Genomic DNA, 19,801 nt, shown 5'->3' on the forward strand with positions numbered 1-19,801 from the left:
CTTCCCAGTTAGATAAGTACCAGGCAGGTTGCCCACTGGGAAATCTGTCTGCCCCTCAAAAGAAAGACAGCAGGTACTCCTTAGAATGTGCCCAGTAGAGACCGGGGATGGAATCCTTTTAGCATTACAAAACCCACACTCCTGCAAATTCTAGAATCAGATCACATTGTGTTTACACAGCAATTCATCATTCATTCATCATATACTCCTTCACTCACTTACTTATTTGTTCAATAGACACTGACTGAAGGCCTGTCCTGTGCCAGGCACTGTGCGAGGCTTTGGAGGTAGAGCAGGTAGCAGGAGCCATAGTCTTTGCCTTCAGGGAGCTCATAGTCAGATGGTAGATTCAGACCAGAAGATCCGCAACTAGTGAGGACAGAATGTGTGAAGTGTTTTGGTTGGGATCCGCTGGGGGGAGTTAAAGCCTTTTGGGGGACGTCTGGGATTTATGAAGTGCTTCCTCTTGTTTCCTGGCTTCACTCTTGCCATAAGCTTCTGAGGCAGCAGTGAGGTCCATGAGATCGCAAGACTGGCTTGGGTTACATAGGTGGGACCAGGAGTGGGACCTGAGCCTCTGAGTCCAGTTCCAGGAGCCCACCCCAGAGGAGTCTGGACTCCTCATGCAGCTGTGCTGAACTGCAGTCCCTTCATGGTTAAGAGAGTGTGCAGCCATTGGCCAGCCCACTGCCAGAGGGCGTGGTGGCAGAGGACCTGGCATGAATGGCCAGGAGAGCACTTTGTAAGTGTTGGGCATCACACGCATGTTTAGAGTCATTGTGATGATTAGTTCAGGGTGTCACGTGCTTAGGATTTCGCTTCTATGAAAAGCTGCACAGCTGATGACCTCCTTGGAGGCCCAGGTTCTCTCCTCATGAAGTAGTGACTTATAACCTGGTGGGAAAATGGGCTGTTCCATCTGGAGGAGTGGACTTTGTACTCATGTGTTCTCCTCCATGACAGAGATTTTCAGCCCCTTGGATGAAAATAGCTTATTCGTTTATTTGTTCCATTGTTTATTGTTCATCCACCCACCCATCATTCCTTCCATCCGTCCATCCATTTATCCATCTCTCCACCCACCCACCTACCCATCCCTCTACCCTCCTCTCTATCCACCCATCATTCCTTCCACCCATCCACCTATCCATCCATCCATCCATCCATCCATTCACCCATCCACCCCCATCACCCCAAAAAGATATGCCTTAAGTAAAGATAGTCAGAAAAATTCTTGGTTCAGTGTTTCCCCGATTATTATTTGCTGAACCACTTATATCCTTTGAGATGTTCTTGGAAGAAAGGGTCTCTTGGCCAAATAAATCTGGAGAAACTCTATCTGAAGCTCCATCTGTGGAGCTTCAGCATGCATGTTAACATGAGAAAGGCCCTCAAGGTCCTGCAGGAAGGAGCCCTGTTCATATTTCTCTAAGGTAGTTTTCCTTAGATCTCTTTGACCAAGGAATGGCTTTTCACGGAGTACCCATTAGTATCTTAGAAAATGAATGATTTGTGAAATATACTTTGGGGAGCATTCCTATATACATAAAATCTTTTTTTAAATTAGAATGACTTACAAGAAATATTCATCAGATCTATTACATATGTACCTGCCTTCTTACATAGGAATGACTCAAGATTTAGCATTTTCTTAGCCCGTGTTTGGACACGTCAGGAGGGACAGCACTCTCTGATGATACATTGTCACTGACGGCAGCTGGTGTAGGGAATCGGATTATTTTTAAGTGGTCACTTTTCAGAGAGCTTTGTGCTTTCCCTTTTGTGAACAGTAGAAGTTATTGTTTATTGCTTTTCACTACTGGTCATGTCCCTGTGTGACATTCCTATGAATTGGAAAAACAAAGAACCAATCTAATTGTAGTTGTACGTAAAGTGAGAGTCAAGAGGCTCAGAGTGAGGACTTGACCTTATCTCTCTCTTTCATTAGGGGCTTGAAATTTAGTGTACGGATTTTGTGCTGTGACTTTGAGCTGCTCAAAGACCTTGGGGGCTAATTTCCTGGTTTTCATCTATGTTCTGGATAAGAGAATATGTGGGATATGACTTGGATATTTGGTGTTACTAAACCCCACAGAAGAGGGAAGTCTTCCCCTGTGAGTTGTTTGGGGTCAGTACTGAGGAAGAACGTTGTCTTCGGGGCCAGATGGGCCTGGATTTGAATTCTGACTCCACCCCTTCGGAGCTGTGTGATCTTGAACAAATTGCAGAGCTTCTCTGAGACTCAGTCTCCTCTTTGAGTGTGGGAAACACCTTTCTCACAGGTGTGTGGTAAATATCTACTGAGATTGGATGCACGAAGTGCTTAACAGAGTACCTGGCATACAATAGGTACTCAGTAAATAGTCGCTAGTGGCAAGGCGGGGACTAGGGTGAGGGAGATGAGGCACCCAGGGCACAATATTTTAGGGGATACTCTTGAGACTTATTCAAATGTGGGGTCAGCCTCTGAGAGTGAGTGTCATCTCATACCTTGCTTTCTGCATGCCTCTCTTGTCTCGTGCCCTGGCTAGCAGGATGCCGTCCCCTGTGATCGTTCTCAGGGACCGAGGGCCTGCAAGACCTCTGATTGGGTGAGAGAGACCCTTGCTCACCTAGAAAAGCAGCCCAGAAAAGCCCCTGTAATGGCCTCCCCATCTGAGGCAGCAGTTATACCTGCTGGGTGGGCTGGTTCCAGAGGAATAAGAGTGTATCTGGGGAGAGATGGGACTGAGGGATGAGCCTGGTGGAAAGGCCAAGGGGCTGCCTTCCTCAGGACCCTCCAAGGACTGGAAGGAACCACATTCTGGAGCCCTGCCCCTCTGCCTCCCCACAGTGAGGGGCAGGGCCTCTGCCAGCTGGGCTGGACCCCCACTTTCCTGTCAAAACTTTTTCCAACACAAACAGTGTCAAGAGCGGCATTTGCATAAATCTCATTAGAAAAAGTGCAAGTTTCATAAATCTTGTGATAAATTAGTATGGTATCATTCTCAACATGATGTATTAATTTTAGGGCAAAATGAATGGTGCTGTGATCATTGTGGGTAATTATGAGTCTCCTCAAAGAGGAACTGATTTGGGGAGGGACTTTTCTGGCCTTCTGCACAGCAGGGGGTGGGAGGGAGGGGTGGGTGAGGAGAAGGGTATCCTTCTCACCTTCTTCCTGGTGACACCCTTTTTTAGGTTCTTAGCAGTAATATCCTTTCCTGCTGTTGAGAGGTGGAAAGAAGCAGCTCCTGGCCCTTGGGCTCTGGCTAAGGAATGGGGGCACAGGAGGGATTGAGATTCTGGTGTCAGGCTTTTAGGTCCAAATTCCCTTTGAAAAGAATTTTAGGTGACTAGGACCTGGAATCTGATGTGCAGCCAGGCCTGAGACCTAGTGGACTAAATAGTCCATTGTTAGCCAGAGAGGAAAGGGACTCGCTGGGCTTGGCTGCTGGTTAACAGAGCCTGACCCCCTCTTCATGTTCACAGTGTATGGGGGTTGGTGGTGACGATGGGTGATGTTAGCAAGCCCTCGTTCAGAGCTGGGGAACTGTGAGTGTTGACCAGGGCACAAGCTTGGGCAGGAAGGGAGGGCCAGGGTCCCTGGGAGCAGGAAGGAGTCAGCATGTGCCTGCAAGTGTTTGGACAATCTCTTTGTGAGCCTTTAAAGGCCTGCAGTGCTCTGTTTATTTTAATGATAATGTCAAGTTCAATTTGCCGACATTTTTCCACATTTCCCTTTGTAAAGTTAATTGAACAGTTCAATGAATTGAAAAGTTTCAGGAGAAGGGAAAAAAAAATACCCACTCCACTATTATCACTGTTATTAAATCTGGTAGCTGCCGCTTGGCACTCCGGGCCCCTGTGACAGGACTTCAGCCCCCCTGGGCCTGGGAGCGGCAGCAAGGACTCAGGAAGGTCAAACAGAGCATTCTGGAGCCTCTTGATTCATGGCTCTTTCTTGTCCAGGCTGCTATTCCTGTGCAGAAAGGAGTATCCAGGCCCAACAGGTCACGCTGCTTCCCCGGGGGGTGTCTCCACCAGTTTGGGAAGCCTTGCCAGCCGCAGCCTTGTACGTGGTGTGGCAGAAGGTATTTGAACTGGGTGGGACTCGAATGCTGTGACCTGGAAGGAGGACCGGGAGCCTAGGACTGAGGGAGTCTCAGCTCCGCTGCCTGTAACTGTTAGCGGGGCGGCTGTGGACTCCTCATGGAGGTGCCTGGCCCTGCTTTCTCCTTTTTTTTTTTTTTTTTAAATTTTTAAAAATTTTGTTTATTTACTTGACAGAGATCACAAGTAGGCAGAGAGGCAGGCAGAGAGAGAGGAGGAAGTAGGCTCCCCGCTGAGCTGAGAGTCCGAAGCGGGGCTCGATCCCAGGACCCTGGGATCATGACCTGAGCCGAAGGCAGAGGCTCTAACCCACTGAGCCACCCCGGTGCCCCTGCTTTCTCCTTTTTAAATGAGTTTGCTGGCCTCATCAAGAATGTGAGCATGGTACATGAATGGCTCCACACCCCGCCCCTGCCCCGTCCCCTCCTCACAGCAGGTGTCTCATGGATCCCAGTGCTTTGTCCTGCTGAACCCACAGAGCCTATGACCTTTCGTGGAACCATGAGCTGGGGACCGGCACAGCACAGGAACCGAGGCCCACGTGCCAGACTTGGAATGGATTCTCCCCAAGGACCTCTGTGCCGTGGCCATTGGTGTCAGCCCCTTCGTGGTGTCCGCAGGGGAAGGGCGCTCGGAGAGGGACTCCCCCATGGTCACACAGGACCACACAGGAAGCTGCGGCGGAATGCCAGCCCTGTTAGCTCTGTGCCTGACCGCGTCCCTCTGTCTTAGTAAAAAGGGATTTCATTGAGGCTGTCTTCCTCTCAAAATACCTTCTGTGCCCTTTGATCATGTGTCCTACCTCCCTGTCGAGTGCTCACCCTGGGGGCCGTAGCCCGTGAAGCGGGATGAAGGGCAGGACCACGGTTCTTCATACGTCTGTCTGGATGGTGATGAGACCCAGAACCCACGCTCATGCTCCCCGCCGTGTGCTTGGAATGGCCGTGAAAAGCGTGTGGCAAAATGGGTGTATAGGGGGCGCCTGGGTGGCTCAGTGGGTTAAAGCCTCTGCCTTCAGCTCGGGTCATGATCCCAGGGTCCTGGGATTGAGCCCTGCATCGGGCTCTCTGCTCAGCAGGGAGCCTGCTTCCTCCTCTCTCTCTGCCTGCCTCTCTGCCCACTTGTGATCTCTCTCTGCCAATTAAATAAATAAAATCTTTTTAAAAAAAAAATGGGTGTATAGGTGTCCCCACGGGAATGTGGGCTCCAGGAGGGTGCAGACTTCTGCCTGTTTTGTTCATTGTTGTATCACAAGTGCCTAGAGCAGAGCCTCAGGCAGTGTTCAAGGAAGGAAGGAAGGAAGGAGGGGAGGAAGGAAGGAGTTTAACAGCATCACGGGGATCAGAGGAGTCACTGAACAATCCCAGTTCGGTCCTGTGCTAGCTGTGTGACTTTAGGCAATGACTTAACTTCTCTGTGACTCATAAGGTTAGAGGGGCTTAGAGCATGTTGGTGCCTTCTGCTGAGCCTGGCAGCCCTTGGCAATGATGATTTTATGTGTCTGTTGTGCCAGAAGTGGAACAGCTCTGAGTTTCTGAGACTCTGGACCAGGTCTTTCGAATATTTAATGTCCCATCTATCCTTCTGTGCTTTATGACTTCAAAATAACAATAACATGTTCCTCCTCTTTCCTGCCTCCCAAACCTCCGGTTGATATCATCCTGCTCTGTTTAACATCTCCTTCTTCTCTGCTGAGTTAACTTGTTCCCTTGGCCATCAGACACCTGTGTATGCAGGTGAGCCAGCCACCCGACTCTGATTCTTGAGAGGGAATTGCCATCTTGCTGGCATGTGATAAGTGGGCAGTGGAAAGCCAGGGTGATGTGGGGGGGAGTCCCCATAGTCTCAAGGGTACGCACCTTCAGCCCAGTCCAGTAACGCCGGGGATTCAGGGCAGCCTAATATAAGGAGTAGCCTAAAACATGGAGGAGGCCTGGGGGTCTCCATGGGGGTCAGTCTGTGTGGGGTGAGGAGAGGGCACTGTTTAGCTGCTCAGATTAGAGCTTGGATGACAGGCTTTGGGATAAAATCCGTGAGGGTGGTGGAGGGAACACTAACTCTGAATCAGACCATTTGAGTTCAAATCTTCGGTCTGCCACCTCCTAGCTGTATGACCTTGGGTGGGTCACTTTCCCCTCTGAGCCTCACTTTCCTCATCCGTAGAGTAGGGATGCTAACCCCTCTCTGTGGGGTTATGATGAGAAAGAGATGACAGTGAGAAGGAATGAAAACCACTAAGCAGGGTGTCAGGCAAACACTGGGTGCTTAAAGAACGCTAGCTTCCTTTCCCCCAGACAGTTCATGCTGTCTACTGTGAGTGGCCTGAGCTGCAGGAGAGAGAGGACATGAAGGTGATTCCTGGGTTCTGGAAGCAGAGACTGTGCCCATTATCCAGAGCAAGGGTTTTCTGAGGAGGCTGAGGACCTTGGTCAGCTCAGGCAGGCTTGGAGCCACCCGCCTCTCAGGAGAGAGGGGTCCCCATCCGAACTCCCTCTCGCTTCCCCCAGGTGGGTAAAGCCAGCCTGGGACAACAAGAAAAACCCAAAACAAAAGTCAGCTCCTCTGAGGTCAAACCAAGTTCAAGACCCTGGGGGGATGAGGAGGAAGGAGCCCAGCTGAAGGCAGGAGAATGAGGAGGGTGAACCTGAGACAAATGAGATAATCCACAGGAATCAAGGCACTTAACTGGCCTGTCTGATCCCAGGCCCAGAGACAAATGAGAGTGCAGGCTCCAAGGCCAGCCCTGGCTCTGGGGGGCTCATCCCAGGGGAGAGGGGGAGGGCGGGAGCCCCTGGCTCTGGCAGAGACCAAGACCAATGCAGCTAGGCCCCTCCGGAGTAGGAGGAGAAGGGAGGACATGGAGCTTGTGAGGTGGGCTCTGTGGCGATGGGAAGGAGGGAGTGGTCATTCTCAGAAAGACCTGGTCATAACCTGCGGCTTCTCATCTGGGGCTGAGGACCCCATCTGCTATTCCTTGACTCAGCCGCTCCCAGTGCACAGCCCCATCCCCACGTCCCAAGCAGCCAGGGCCCCTGCTTCTCCCTCTGCACAATATGGGGCTTTATCTTTGTGGCTCTCACTCTTGCCACAACTAACCCATGTTTCTGAGTTCACCCATAGGCCCCAAGCCTGATTCTTTCCCTTCCAACTGCCCTGAGCCCGGCAGAAGCAGACTGCAAGATTCTCAGCCCCTGGATGGGAAGGAACAGGAGGTCAAGACTGATGTGAGGTCCTTGTAGGTTTAAGATTGGCGAATAGAGGCTGTGTATAACTCAGTGTGGCAAAGGGTTCTGAGCTTGGACATAGACTCAACAGAAAGGGGAGCTGTGATTGATTAGAAGTATCTGCCCGGGCAAGGAAAGGGGCCTGCCTAGCCCCTGGGCCCCAGAGGGGAGCCACAGTTCCTCCGGGAGCAATGGGGAGATTGGAAAGCATGTCTCAGGGCGTCAGCTGTCTTCAAGGGGCGATGGCCTCTCTGTGCTGTAAAGAGGTAGGAACAATGGCTTGGGGAGCGCAGAGGGGAGAGAACTTTGTGACCAGGGTAGCACTGGGGGCATGCATTTATAGATGATGGGGACTGAGAGGCGGTGGGAGGAGGAGCACCAGGAGCCCACGCGTGGGAACACGCAGAACTGTGCTGTGTTTGAGGGCTGGCGGGCTGAGCCCAGGGATGCAGTGGGAATGTGACCCGCCAGGGAGTGGAGCCCAGGTCAGGAGGGGCAGTGGTGGCCATCTCCAGAAGGAGCTGGGTTGAAGTCCATGGGCGCTACGGAGGTGTCCGAGCCGGTGGGCACAATTGGAGGTTTGCTGTAGGAAGAAGATGCTGCCAGGAGGAAGCCCAGCGTGTTCTCCAGGCCTTCATCCATTCTGGAGCTCCCGCTCCGTGTTTGCTCTGTGTTTGGCCTACAGACAGCTTTCATCTTCCCCCATCCAGAATAAATAAGAAGACTCGCAGCGGCCACTGCCCTGCCTGAGTTTCTGGCCAACCCCTCATCTAGCGGGCAAAACTCACAGCTCTCCAGGAGTGCGTGACACGCCAATCCCAGCCCTTGGTGCAAATAACAACAATAATAGTAATAGCAGTCATCTCAGCCATCAGCGTAGGCCCAGCAGGGCTGCTGGGAAAGCTGTCATTGTCCACCCCTTGCCTGGAAGACGGACGGGGCCTGCTGCTGAGGGGCTGAGGCCACCACAGAGATGTGTCGCCAGCCCTGTGCATCTCAGGGGCATTTGCAACGGATCCCAGCCCCAACCAGGGCCCTCGGACTGCAGGATGGAGTATACCAACCAGGATGGGGTACCTGGCCTCAAGGATGGGTTCACAGCCTGTGGGATGGGGTCCATGGCCCAGGATGGGGTAGATGGCCCCCAGGATAGGGTGTAATACTCCAAGGCAGAGGGCATTACCCCAAGTGGGGGCACAAGGCCACGGGATAGAGTTCGTGGTCCCAGGTGGGGATACAAGGCCACGGGGTAGAGTTCATGGCCTCAGGTGAGAGTACCTTGCCCAAGAATGAGATGCAGGGCTAGTTCCTGAGAGATTGGCCCCAAAGCCAGTACCCAGCTATGATTCTGCCTGCATCCAAAAGCAAGCACTATGAGTTTGGGCATTATTAGGTTATGATTAGCCACGCTTTTTCCTGTCCATTAGTATACATAATTAAGAATTAACTGGCTCTATTCTCTCCCCCTCGCTGCAGCTCATAGATCCACATGACTTTGGGGTCTGCTGTGGCCTAGCCCCTCTAGGCAGTTGGCAGGACTCATTTGTTTACCCAGCAAGCTGCTCTTTACTGAGCGCCTCTGGGATGCCAGCCTCTATGTTGTGTTTAGGGGTACAACCCAGAACATGACAGGCTAGGCCATGACCCCCATGGAGCTAACAAGGGTGTGTGTGCCATGGCAGGCAGGGGGCTGGGGCAGGCCGTCTACAGGTCAGGTGAATAAACACAATCAGCTCAGAGAAAAGAGAATCATGAGGACAGTGACGCAGGATGCAGTGACATGTGGTGACAGGGCGTCCCTTTAGAGAGGCTCTGTGTATGATCAAGTATTGAGGAAGGCCTCTCTGAGAATGTTACTCTTGGGCTGAGAGAGGAATAGTGAGGAAGCTGGCAGGTAGGGACATACCCATCAGAAGGCACAACCAGGGCAAAGGACCTGGGGCAGCCACTAACTGTTCAGGAACAGAAAGAAGGTCCAGGTCTGGGAGGGGTAAGCCTGGGAGCCTGCGCAAGATGCAGAGGGCAATGTTGCCTCAGGCCAGATGGCTGGGGACATGGACATAATCTGACTTAAGTTTGGGCTTTAAGTTCTTTAATTGTGGTAAAATATAAGAAAAATTTTACCATCTTAACCACTTTTTAATGTACAGTTCTGGAGTGTTCTGTACATTTGTGTTGTCATGCGACAGATCCCTGGAACTCTCTACATCTTGCAAAACTGAAACTTTATACCCTTTAACAACCCTCCATTCCTCTGAACCCCCTCCCCCGCCCCTGGCACCCACCCTTTGACTTTTGGTTTCCGTGAATTTGACCGCACTGGCTATCTCATGCAAGGGAGATCAGTCACACAGCGTTTGTCCTTTTGTGACCGGCTTGTTTCATTCAGCAGAGTGTCCTCAAGGTTCTCCGTGTTCAGAGCATGTCAGAATTCCCTTTCTGTTTAAGGCTGAATAGTATTCCATTGTATGTATAGACTGAATTTTGTTCATTCATTCTTCCATCAATGGACATGTGAGTTGCTTCCCCCTTTTGGCTGTTGTGGATCACACTGATATAGGCATGGGTGTGTCGTGACTCAAGCTCTTTAAAGTCCCACTTTTGGGACATCTGGGTGGCTCTGTTGTTAAGCATCTGCCTTCGGCTCAGGTTGTGATCCCAGGGTCCTGAATAGAGCCCTACATCAGGCTTCCTACTCAGCGGGAAGCCTGCTTCTCCCTCTCCCACTCCCCTGCTTGTGTTTCATCTCTCGTGGTGTCTCTCTCTCTCTGTCAAATAAATAAATAAAATTAAAATATATATGTAAAGTTCTACTTTCTACCCACAAGGAGAGGTTTGGTGCCTGCCTGGGTTGGGTTGGCACAAAGTGGAGAGGGCTAGCCTTGCGGAGTTACCGTTTCCTGGGAGGGTGGAGGTAGGGGGTGGGGACAGGAGCAGAGAGTCCTCCTGCAAGCACTGATTGAGCCAAGAGTCCTAGGACTGAGCCTTTAAATCATCCTGGGGCCGGAGAAGCTTTTCTCTGCATCTAAAATGGGAGCCGTAAACCAGGCTGACTTACAGGCGGTACACACCAGTCCGGTTGTTTATGGCCGGCATCCTTTCGGATTGGTTGATGCCTGAACTATGCCCATTGTTAGATATTTGAAGATCACCCTGCTATGAAGCAGTCAGGTTTCCCAGCCTGGCTGGCATCGGGGTCTCTCGCAGGAGAGTGGGGCTTCTGTGTAAAAGGTCACGCCCTGGGCTCCCTCCGGGGCCAACTGAGTCAGCAGGGGCTGGAAATCTATATTGTCACTCCCCAGGTGTCACTCCCACAATTTTGGGGGTATCTTCTGTGGGCTCTTCCCCACACACAAAACAGGCCTGGTGATGAGGGTTCAAGTGCAGATCGTTCGTTGGAAAGGGGCTTCCAAGAAATGCAGGTGGGGAGTGAGGAGGCGAGACAGGGAGGTGAAGACGCAGGACCAACCAGGTCAGCCCCACGGGGGTGAGTCCCAGCAGGGCACTCCAAGAGGCAGCATACAACACGCCTCTGCATTAGCCCCCCGAGAGGTCAGGGAACTGGAGGGGTTACCTGCCACCTCATTATCCACCATCTTGCATCAGTCATTCTTTGAGCAGTGCTCCTGGGGTCCTCCGTTCCCTGGCATGTCCAATCTGTCTGGTGTTGGGGTCGGGGGGAAGAGTCTCCAATGGCCAGAACCCTCAGTGAAGAATCCCAGGCTGGCACTTGGAGGTCGGGCTGCTGTGTGTGACGATGGGATGTGCCGAGGCCTAGTGCGTTGGGTACCAGTAACACCTGGAATGAAGGGCTGCCCGGCTCCCGTCTCTCCACTGTGGAAGGGGCCATCCAGCCCCTGTCAATCACTGAGTGCCCTTCCTACCCGTGAAAAGAGCTCTGGGCCTCATCCACTGTTGGTGGGAATGTAAATGGTGCGACTCCTGTGGAGAACAATTTGGTGGCTCCGTAATAGGTTGAGTATAGAATTACCGAGGACCTGGCAATTCCACTTCTTGTTCCTAGTTCCTGCCCACGGATGCTCGTGGTGGCACAATTCACAATAGCCAGAAGGGGGAAACAACCCAGAAATCCATCAGCAGATGAGCAGATAAAAAAACTGTAGTCTCTCCGTGCAATGGAATGTGACTCAGCCATAGGAAGGGATGACGTAGTACGTCACAATATGGATGAATCCCGAAGATTGTATTCTGAGTGAAAGAGGCCAGACACAAAGACTGCCCCTCGTATCATTGTATTTATATGAAACATCCAGAACAGGCAAATTCACAGAGACATTCTGTGGCTTCGTGGTTGCCTGGGAGAGGAAAGGAGGAAGGGGAAGTGATTGCTGAGTGGGTGTGGGTTTCCTGTTGGGGGTGATGAGAATATTCTGGAAGCAGATCATGGTGATGGTCGCATCACACTGGGAACATACCTGGTATGGCTGAATTGTGTATGTTAAAATGGCTAAAAGGAAGCAGCTTGTATTCTATGTATTTTATCACAGTTTTGGAGCAAAACACAACAAAATTCCCCATATTCCACAGCCTGAATCGGAGAGTGTATTATTATCTGCTTCTCAGGTGGGGAGCAAACCTAGAGTGTGATAATGTGTACCGCAGGGCCCCTCAGCCAGGGATGGTTCTTCTGAGTGGCTGCTTCTAGGACCATGGGCCGGAGTGGGGCCCCACAGATTGGCCTCGTTCCTGCGTGCAGTAACGCAAACAGAGGTTGCTAGAAGGCTTCCCGGTGGAGAAATGAGCCCTGTGTCCAGGAGAAGCCAAAGCGAGGCCCAGCTTCTGCAGAGTGGCAGAACAGCCCTGGGAGGGGGAGTTTGTGCCCAGCTGGAAAATTGCGGGGCGTCTTGTCTTAAACATAATATTAAATCGGCACCTTTAATTAGTACACTTAGAAAAGGTCACTAGCAATTACCTGGGACACAAAGAAGGCGTAAGCGGGCAAGAGCCTGTGAGGAAGCCGAAAAGGACCATTTTGAGCAGCACATAATTGAGGGGAAAATGGATAAAAGTCCAGGAAATTATAGGGTGGGTGACAGCAGCTGATGGCCCCATCCATGTCCTGCCCAGGGCCCCGCTTCTTGGAAGGAAGGGCCTGAGCATTGGGCCTGAGAGAGAGAGCCGTTTGGGATATCGGACTGAGTCGTACGACCTTGGCTAGAGGGCCAGTGTGGTCTTTTTCCAGAATCCCATCAACCAGTAGAGAGCTTGGTCCCATATCCATCATCTGGGCTGGGCCCTGACGGTGGTTGGCAGGTGAAGACTTCGCTCCAGGGGGCCTCCACGGACTCGTCGTACTCTGGGCAGGCAGGACCACTCGGGGCCTCAGTTTCCTTATATGGGATCTCCCCAAAGCATTAGGAAGGAGTTCAGGGTTCCTCAAACTGTGCCGCTAAAGCACACCTGAGGGGACAGAAAGGAAACAGGCATCTCTGGAAGTCGGGGAGGCTGGAAGTTCTTTTATAGCTTCAGGTTTGGTCTTGAAAAATAAACTGTTACACTGTGCTCCAAAATATCCCCCTTGATTTCAGTGTAAAGCAATGTTTGCCATCGAACAACAGATGTTTGAAGAGATGCTCTTGGTTTATCTGTGACATCACGTACCTCTTCCTTCCTCATCAAAAAGGAGCCCTGCATTAGCAGTCTGGAAATTTGGGTTCTAGCTGCAGACTCTGTCCTCCACCATTGTACTTTGGGCAACTAGTGAAATGCCTTCAGCTTTTCCATCTTTAAAATGGGAAGTTTGAGGAGCGCCTGGGTGGCTCAGTGGTTAAGCGTCTGTCTTTGACTCAGGTCATGATCCCAGGGTCCTGGGATGGAGCCCCTCATTGGGCTCCCCGCTCCGTGGGAAGCCTGCTTCTCCCTCTCCCACTCCCCCTCTTACTGTCTCTCTCTCTCTCTCTGTTTGTCAAATAAATGGATAAATAAAATCTTTAAAAAATAAAAATAAAAAAAAGTAAAAAATAAAACGGGAGGTTTGGGCTCCCCAAAAGGTCTCTGAGGTTGTTCCGACTCTGTCCCGTGATTCTACTCCTCTTCCTCCTGCTTCTCACCTCCTCCCCATCACCTTGGATGCTGCCATATCCTGCTGTGCTGTGTGACCTTTTACCTCTGATCCACAACTTCCTAATCTGTAAAGTGGGTAGAATAATGGCTATGGAACAGAGTTGCTGGGAGGATTTAATGAGAGAACATGGGTGAATGAGCCTAGTACTCTGTCTGGCATGTCTGCAGAGCCCAGTGACTGCCCAGTGTCTTCCTTTTCCAAGTGTTAGGCTTCTGGTTAGGGTCATGAAAGGGTCATGTCCACAGAAGTCCTGAATCTTGGGTTCCCATATCAAGTGTTGAAATGTGTAGGGTTGTGGAGACAAACAAGGGCTCTGGACCCAGAGTACTGGGATCTGAATTCCAGCTCTGCCATTTACTAACTGCAGGCCATGGTCAGTGACTTAATCACTCTTTGTTACCTTATCTGTTAAATGGGGAGAATGATGGTAAGGATTGAACCAGACAGTACCGGGAAACGTCTTAGCCCAGGGTCAAGAGTGTGGTTAGCACTCAGAAATATCAGCTATCATTGTCACGTTAGAATGGTCCTTTTAAAAGTTCACGTAGTGTTCTTTTCTAGATGATAGTCGCAGAGTTTGGAATCCTTTCTTACTTAGTTTGATCATCAGAGCTATTCAGTAAACACGAGAATCTGTATTTGGGGAAGAAAGAGTGGTATGTTCCATCTTATGGGGTAAACTGAGGCTTTAAAGAAGGGATTTGCCAAGGCCATGATTCTAATTTAACTGCCCCTTTGAGAATCAGACGAAGACTGTAGACCCTTTCTGCAGAAACCGACACCGTGCACTCATGACATTTTGTACGGTTCCCGGAGGTGCAAGGAGCTGAGGCCAAGGCAGCCAGCCCATCCAGTTGTCTGGGACCTCCTGGCTTCAGTGTATGTCCCAACCCAGTCCCAGACAACAAGGGGGTGGGTCACCCTGCCTGAAGCCTACCCAGGGAGGGCTGTGACCCCTGGGAGTTGGTGCCCTGCACTAGGGCTTCTTACAGCTGTAAGCCAGGCACCTCGGGGCCCTCTGGCCAGACTGTATTTCCTGGGGAACAGGGACACCTCAGTCCTCTTCCTGTGAACAGAGACCACACCCTGCGCCCGGTTCTGGTCTCGATTTCCTGGAGCCTGGGCCCCATCTTCCTAACCTCTGTGTACTCCAGCACTTAGCACGAGGCCAGCACCCACTCACTATTGGGTAAATGCCAAGAACTGTAATATGTTGTGAATTACAAAGCGTGCTTCCATTTGCAAAAGGCAGAAACCCAACTCAACACTCGGGCCAAAGGAAAAAACACAGGTGAGAAGAGGTGGATTTCTTAGCTCATACAGCTGAGAAGTCCAGAGGTTGGAGCTAAACTTCAGGCATGGCTGGCCACACACCCTCAAACCTTCAGCAGTCTCTCTCCATACACTGTTTGGCTCTATTTTCCTCCTGTTGGCCTCATTCTCACGCTGACCCTTCCTGGGTGGTGCCAGAGATGGTTGCCTGCAGGGCCAAGTTAGCAACCCCAGTGGAAGGAGGGCCCCTCTTTCCCAGTCCAGCGCAAGTCCCAGGGTTGGCTTTGACTGGCTTGTTTGGGACCCGTGCTCATCCCTGCACCAATCACTGTGACCAGGGAGACAGAGTGCTCTGATTGGCTCAGGCTGAGTTATGTGCCCCATCCTGGGGCAGAAGAATGGAAGGGGCCTGCCCTCATCTGAGCCACTTGGAGGAGGAGTCTCCACATTAAAATCAGAAAAAAAGGGGTGCCTGCGTGGCTCAGTAGGTTAAAGCCTCTGCCTTTGGCTCAGGTCATGATCTCAGGGTCCTGGGATCGAGTCCCATGTCGGACTCTCTGCTCAGCAGGAAGCCTGCTTCCCCCTCTCTCTCTGCCTGCCTCTCTGCCTACTTGTGATCACTCTCTCTGTCAAATAAATAAAAATCTTTAAAAAAATAAAATAAAATCAGGAAAAAAAGGGGGGACAGGCCCAGGTAACAGCTGTCCACTAGCCACCTAAACCATGGTGAGCCACAGTTGTCTATGACAAGCACATATACACGCTGTAACAAGTGTCCAGGGTGGGGGCAGGGAGTCTGGGTCGGGGCCCAGAGAGGCACAGTGACCTGCCAGCAGTTTTGGGGGTGGCAGGTCCCCACTGGGATTCAGCCACCTGAGCAAGGTGCTGGGGAGTAGACCCGCCTTCCATAGCTGCCCTCTGACCTCTCCCTTGACTATTCTAGGTTCCTCTGTGACCCAATTGTTGGCCCGAGACATGGACAACGACCCCCTCGTGTTTGGTGTATCTGGGGAGGAGGCCTCCCGTTTCTTTGCCGTGGAGCCTGACACAGGTGTGGTGTGGCTGCGGCAGGCGCTGGACAGAGAGGTATGACCTGGCTGTGCACTTGCCCCAGTTCTTTCTGGGAGGGGGGCGACGCAGAGGCAGACCCTGGTGGAGGCTGGCTCATCACCTTTTAGGTGAGGCCCTGTCCTGACCCCGAAGTAGCATCTTCCTGATTTAATGGTGTCCCTCTTCCAGGGCCAGTGCTGACATGTGGACTTGGAGTTGGAATGGGGTGGTCGGGGTATCTCCAAACAAGGGACAACCCTCGATGGTCAAGAAGGACAGTGACCCAGGGTTCATCCCCTATAGAATGGTGGCTCCGTGGTATAGATGGTCTACCCCCATGCACAATGTTCCACTAAAGGACATTCCTGGAGACACAGGAATCGGTGACAAGGCAGGCCTTAGCAAATTAAGGTAGGAGTTTGAAAACCCCTACCTTTGTTGTCTCCTTACATTTGAAGAAATGGCCACAGAGGCGTCTAGTGACTTGGTCAAGATCACACAGTAATGGAGAGGCCGAGCCCAGGTTAGAGCCGGGGCCCAGGACTCAGGATATCTTCGTGCCTCTGTCTAACTCTGCCTTCTCCCTCCCTACCTTCTCTTTCAGACCAAGTCTGAGTTCACAGTGGAGTTCTCCGTCAGCGACCACCAAGGGGTGAGTGTCCCCTGCGGTCCCTGCCGCCCTGGGAGGCAGGAGCCCAGGCCCTTGGGCAGAAAGAGGCCAGGGGCCCATGCCAACACTAAATCCCCGCCCCCTTCTCTCTCCAGGTGATCACACGGAAGGTGAACATACAGGTCGGGGACGTGAATGACAACGCACCCACGTTTCATAACCAGCCCTACAGCGTCCGCATCCCTGAGGTAGGAAACCCTGAGCTCACGCTTGAGGAACATGGTGAGGCTGCTGCTCCAGGGCCACCTGGGAGTGGGCTGAAGCTGGGGAAAGGGCGGCTCCGGCTCTGCTTCTCCTGCCTGCACCACAGCCCAGGCAGCAGCTCTGGGCAGGTTGGTGACCGTGCCGATGCCTCCGTGGATAGGGGCCCGCCCGCTGCTCGAGAGTGGGTTGGCGGTAGCCTCAGGCGCGATTGAAGGCCTACCTGGCATGAGCCCCACAACTCCAGCTGGAGGCGGGACAGGACAGGAGTTGGGAGGAGCAGGTGTTATGGCCTCTTTTCCTTCTGTGCACAGCCAGTGTGGGCCACAGGCACATGGGATGGCAGGCCCAACCTCAGACTTTCCAGCAGTGCCCAGAATGGGTCCCACTGGACTCAGAAAGCAGGTGGCTTCAGGAAGGGACTTTATTTCCCTAGCCTTATGCTTGTCCCACGTCTCCCTGGCCCCTCTGCTCCTTTGGGTCGTCTGTGTACTCTGAGTGTGTTTGCATGAGTACATACGTGTAAAACCAAGCCATCGCTGGTAATTGAGAAGTACAAATTATTGCATTACAAACGGTTCATTAATAAGCTGGCTGCTGGCTCCCAAGGGTACCAGGGTTCTCATGGCTTACTGTCCCTTTCCCAGTGACTGATGGCAGTCTTCGGGGCTGGCAGTTAGCCATTCAAAGACCTTGAAGGTGGTGGGTAAAGAGCTTCTGCTGGGTGTCCCTCAGGCCTGCCCTCAGGGCTCTGGGCTGAGCGGCAGCCTTGAGGGTTGGCCTGGGAAAGACAGGAGAGGGAATCCACTGGGGAGAAGCAGGTCAGCACTGGTGTTTGAGTTCCAGTTCCTTTATATGTCATTGGATCAGGAGACTGGAAGGGTCTTTACAAAATAATCTGTTCAGTTTGTAGATGAGAAAACTGAGGCTCAGTATGGGATTTATCCAAGGTCACATAGCTTTGACTCTGTCTCTGACACCCAGGGCAGCCTCAGATTCCCTCCAAGATGACGAGACCTTGTCTCATGCTCCCCTCCCCCTCCCGTGCCACTCCTGTTCCTGGCCCTCCTCACTCAGCTATGAGCCAGTGGTCCTGTGGTTGTGCCAGATGGAAGAAAGCGAGGACAAGTGTGGGGGTAGGAACACACCATAGGCTCCCGCGCCCTTCCCCTGATGGGGCAGGGCGTAAGGAAGGAGAGCCCTCGGTCCCAAGCATGGGGATGCAGTGCCCTGAGCGGTGGCCAGTGTGTCCGGTACTGCAGCTTGGCTCTGGCCCTCTCATTTGGAAGTCTCCCTAATTTAATTAAGGGTCTCTACGTGCCAGCCTGCACTCTGGGCCCAGGCTCAGAAACCAAGGGCACGGCTCAGAGTTAATGAGCCTTGGGCCCATTGCTCAGCTGCCATCCTGGCAGGCATGGCTGTCCTCTGTCTTCGCTCACAGGGGGCAGCAGGCAGCAGCAATGGCAAGGGGACGAGAGGTCACATCCCTCCTCCCCAGCCTTTGGGCCGGGGCCAGCCTTTATCCTTGCTACCTTTGCCAAGAGATATGACCTCCAACGCTACCCTGTTGGAATCCCCTGGGGTTCTCCGAAGGCCTCTGCCTCCAAGGAGAGAGCCTCTTCAGTCAGTCATCTATTTAACAAATATTTATTGAGTGTCTGCTGTGGGCTTGGCGCTGTGCCAGGCTCTCGCCGCACGGAGACCTGGAAGGCCAAAAGAACGCCAAAGACAGGAGCTGGAACTAGCGGTGTTGGACGTAGGTCCAGCCCTTGCTCTGCTTCCAGACCGCTGAGTCCTTTTGGGCATGTCACTTACCCTCTCTGGGCCATCGTCCTCCTTATCTAAGAAAAGCAGAGGACAGGCAGGATAAAGTAGCCGCCTGCCACCCATCTGATGGGGAGACAGTGGGCTGAGAGTGACCAGTTACAAGGACACACAGTTCTTGGAGGACAGCCTATGTGGTTTACTTGCTCATCTGTAAACATCCCCAGGTCACCTCCTTGACATGATACGTGATGCCCTACTTAGGGCTGCTCTGTGTGGCTGGTGGGGTATAGTGTCAGCTGGATGAAGGCCGTGGGCCACTCCTGACCCGAGGTGGCTTGGCACTGACCAGCCCTGGCCTGGTGTGGTCACTTGAGCTAGAACTTAGCTGCCTGGCTCAGGCCCCAGCTGAGGTACCTGCGAAGGGCCTGCTGGCCCCTGGCCCAGAATTGAGTCTGGGTTCTCCTGCTGGCCTTGAGGTCACCCTGGCAACCCCAGGCCCTGGCCCTTAAGAAGCATGATGTATGACAGAGGCCCTACAGAAATAAATAGGGTAAGAATGCAAACCAGAGAAAGAGAAGAGGGCCCTGGAGACCCTGAGAGTTTGCCAGAGTGACCAGAGAAATCTCAGCAGGCTTCCCGGAGGAGGTGGCTTTCCAGCTGAAGCTTGCCAAGGTGAGCGGTGGAGCTCTTGTAGGTCAAGACCCCTGGGGTTTAGTCCTGGCAGTGCCAGCTACTGGCTGGGTGAGACTCTAGGCCTATCACTGCGCCTGCTGGCTTTGTTTCCAACAGCTGTTAAACTGGGGAGTTGGAGCAGTTCCTTCTAGGGCTGATAGCCAGTGGTCTGAGGATGAATCCCAACAGGAGAAGCTCCTACTTCTTCAGTCCTTCATTATTCCTGGCTTGCAGAGAAGATCCCATGGCTGTTTCCATCCACTGAGCTCCCTTTCCGGTCGTCCCAGCCCCCTGCCACCTCTCCCTTACCTTCTCAGCATCCACTGTCCCCCGCCCTACGGGCCCTGACAATTTGGGGGTCTGTTGTACCCAGAGCCCAAGGATGGGTGGGAAGAGCAAGCTTATAGGGAGACAAATTCTGGGTCTACATAACAAAGAACTTTCTAATATTGAAACCTAGTGCACAGTCTAACCCCCTACCCTTCCAGGGATGTACGGAGTTCCCCAGCCCTGGAGTGATGCAGGCTAAAGCCAGAGAACCACATGTTTCAGAAGCCATTCAGAACTGAGTATCAGAGAAGGGACGGATCAGAAGGTCCCAAACACACCCCATCAGAATTTCCATCAGAACTAGTAAGGATGCAGATTCTTACTCTCCTCCAACTCTGAATCCATGGTTCGGAAAGAGCCAGCCCAGGAAGCTGCATTTTTAACAGTGACAGCAAGCCCTGGAGACCTGGCCCATGGGGACCATGTCCTTGGGTCCAG

The 19,801-nt window shown here is 52.4% G+C and overlaps 1 protein-coding gene across 1 annotated transcript in view; it reads left to right on the forward strand.

Moving 5' to 3' along the window:
• Positions 1-19,801, forward strand: part of CDH23 (cadherin related 23) — a 394,117-nt gene that overhangs the window by 92,350 nt on the left and 281,966 nt on the right. Inside the window, exons 4-6 of the mRNA XM_059397665.1 lie at positions 15,617-15,759; positions 16,328-16,375; positions 16,489-16,581. Of these exons, the coding sequence (XP_059253648.1) occupies positions 15,617-15,759; positions 16,328-16,375; positions 16,489-16,581 (284 nt within the window). The remainder of the gene's footprint in view (positions 1-15,616; positions 15,760-16,327; positions 16,376-16,488; positions 16,582-19,801) is intronic.

This window comes from Mustela nigripes, chromosome 4 (genome assembly GCF_022355385.1).
Source record: "Mustela nigripes isolate SB6536 chromosome 4, MUSNIG.SB6536, whole genome shotgun sequence".
Taxonomy (NCBI): Eukaryota; Metazoa; Chordata; class Mammalia; order Carnivora; family Mustelidae; genus Mustela; species Mustela nigripes.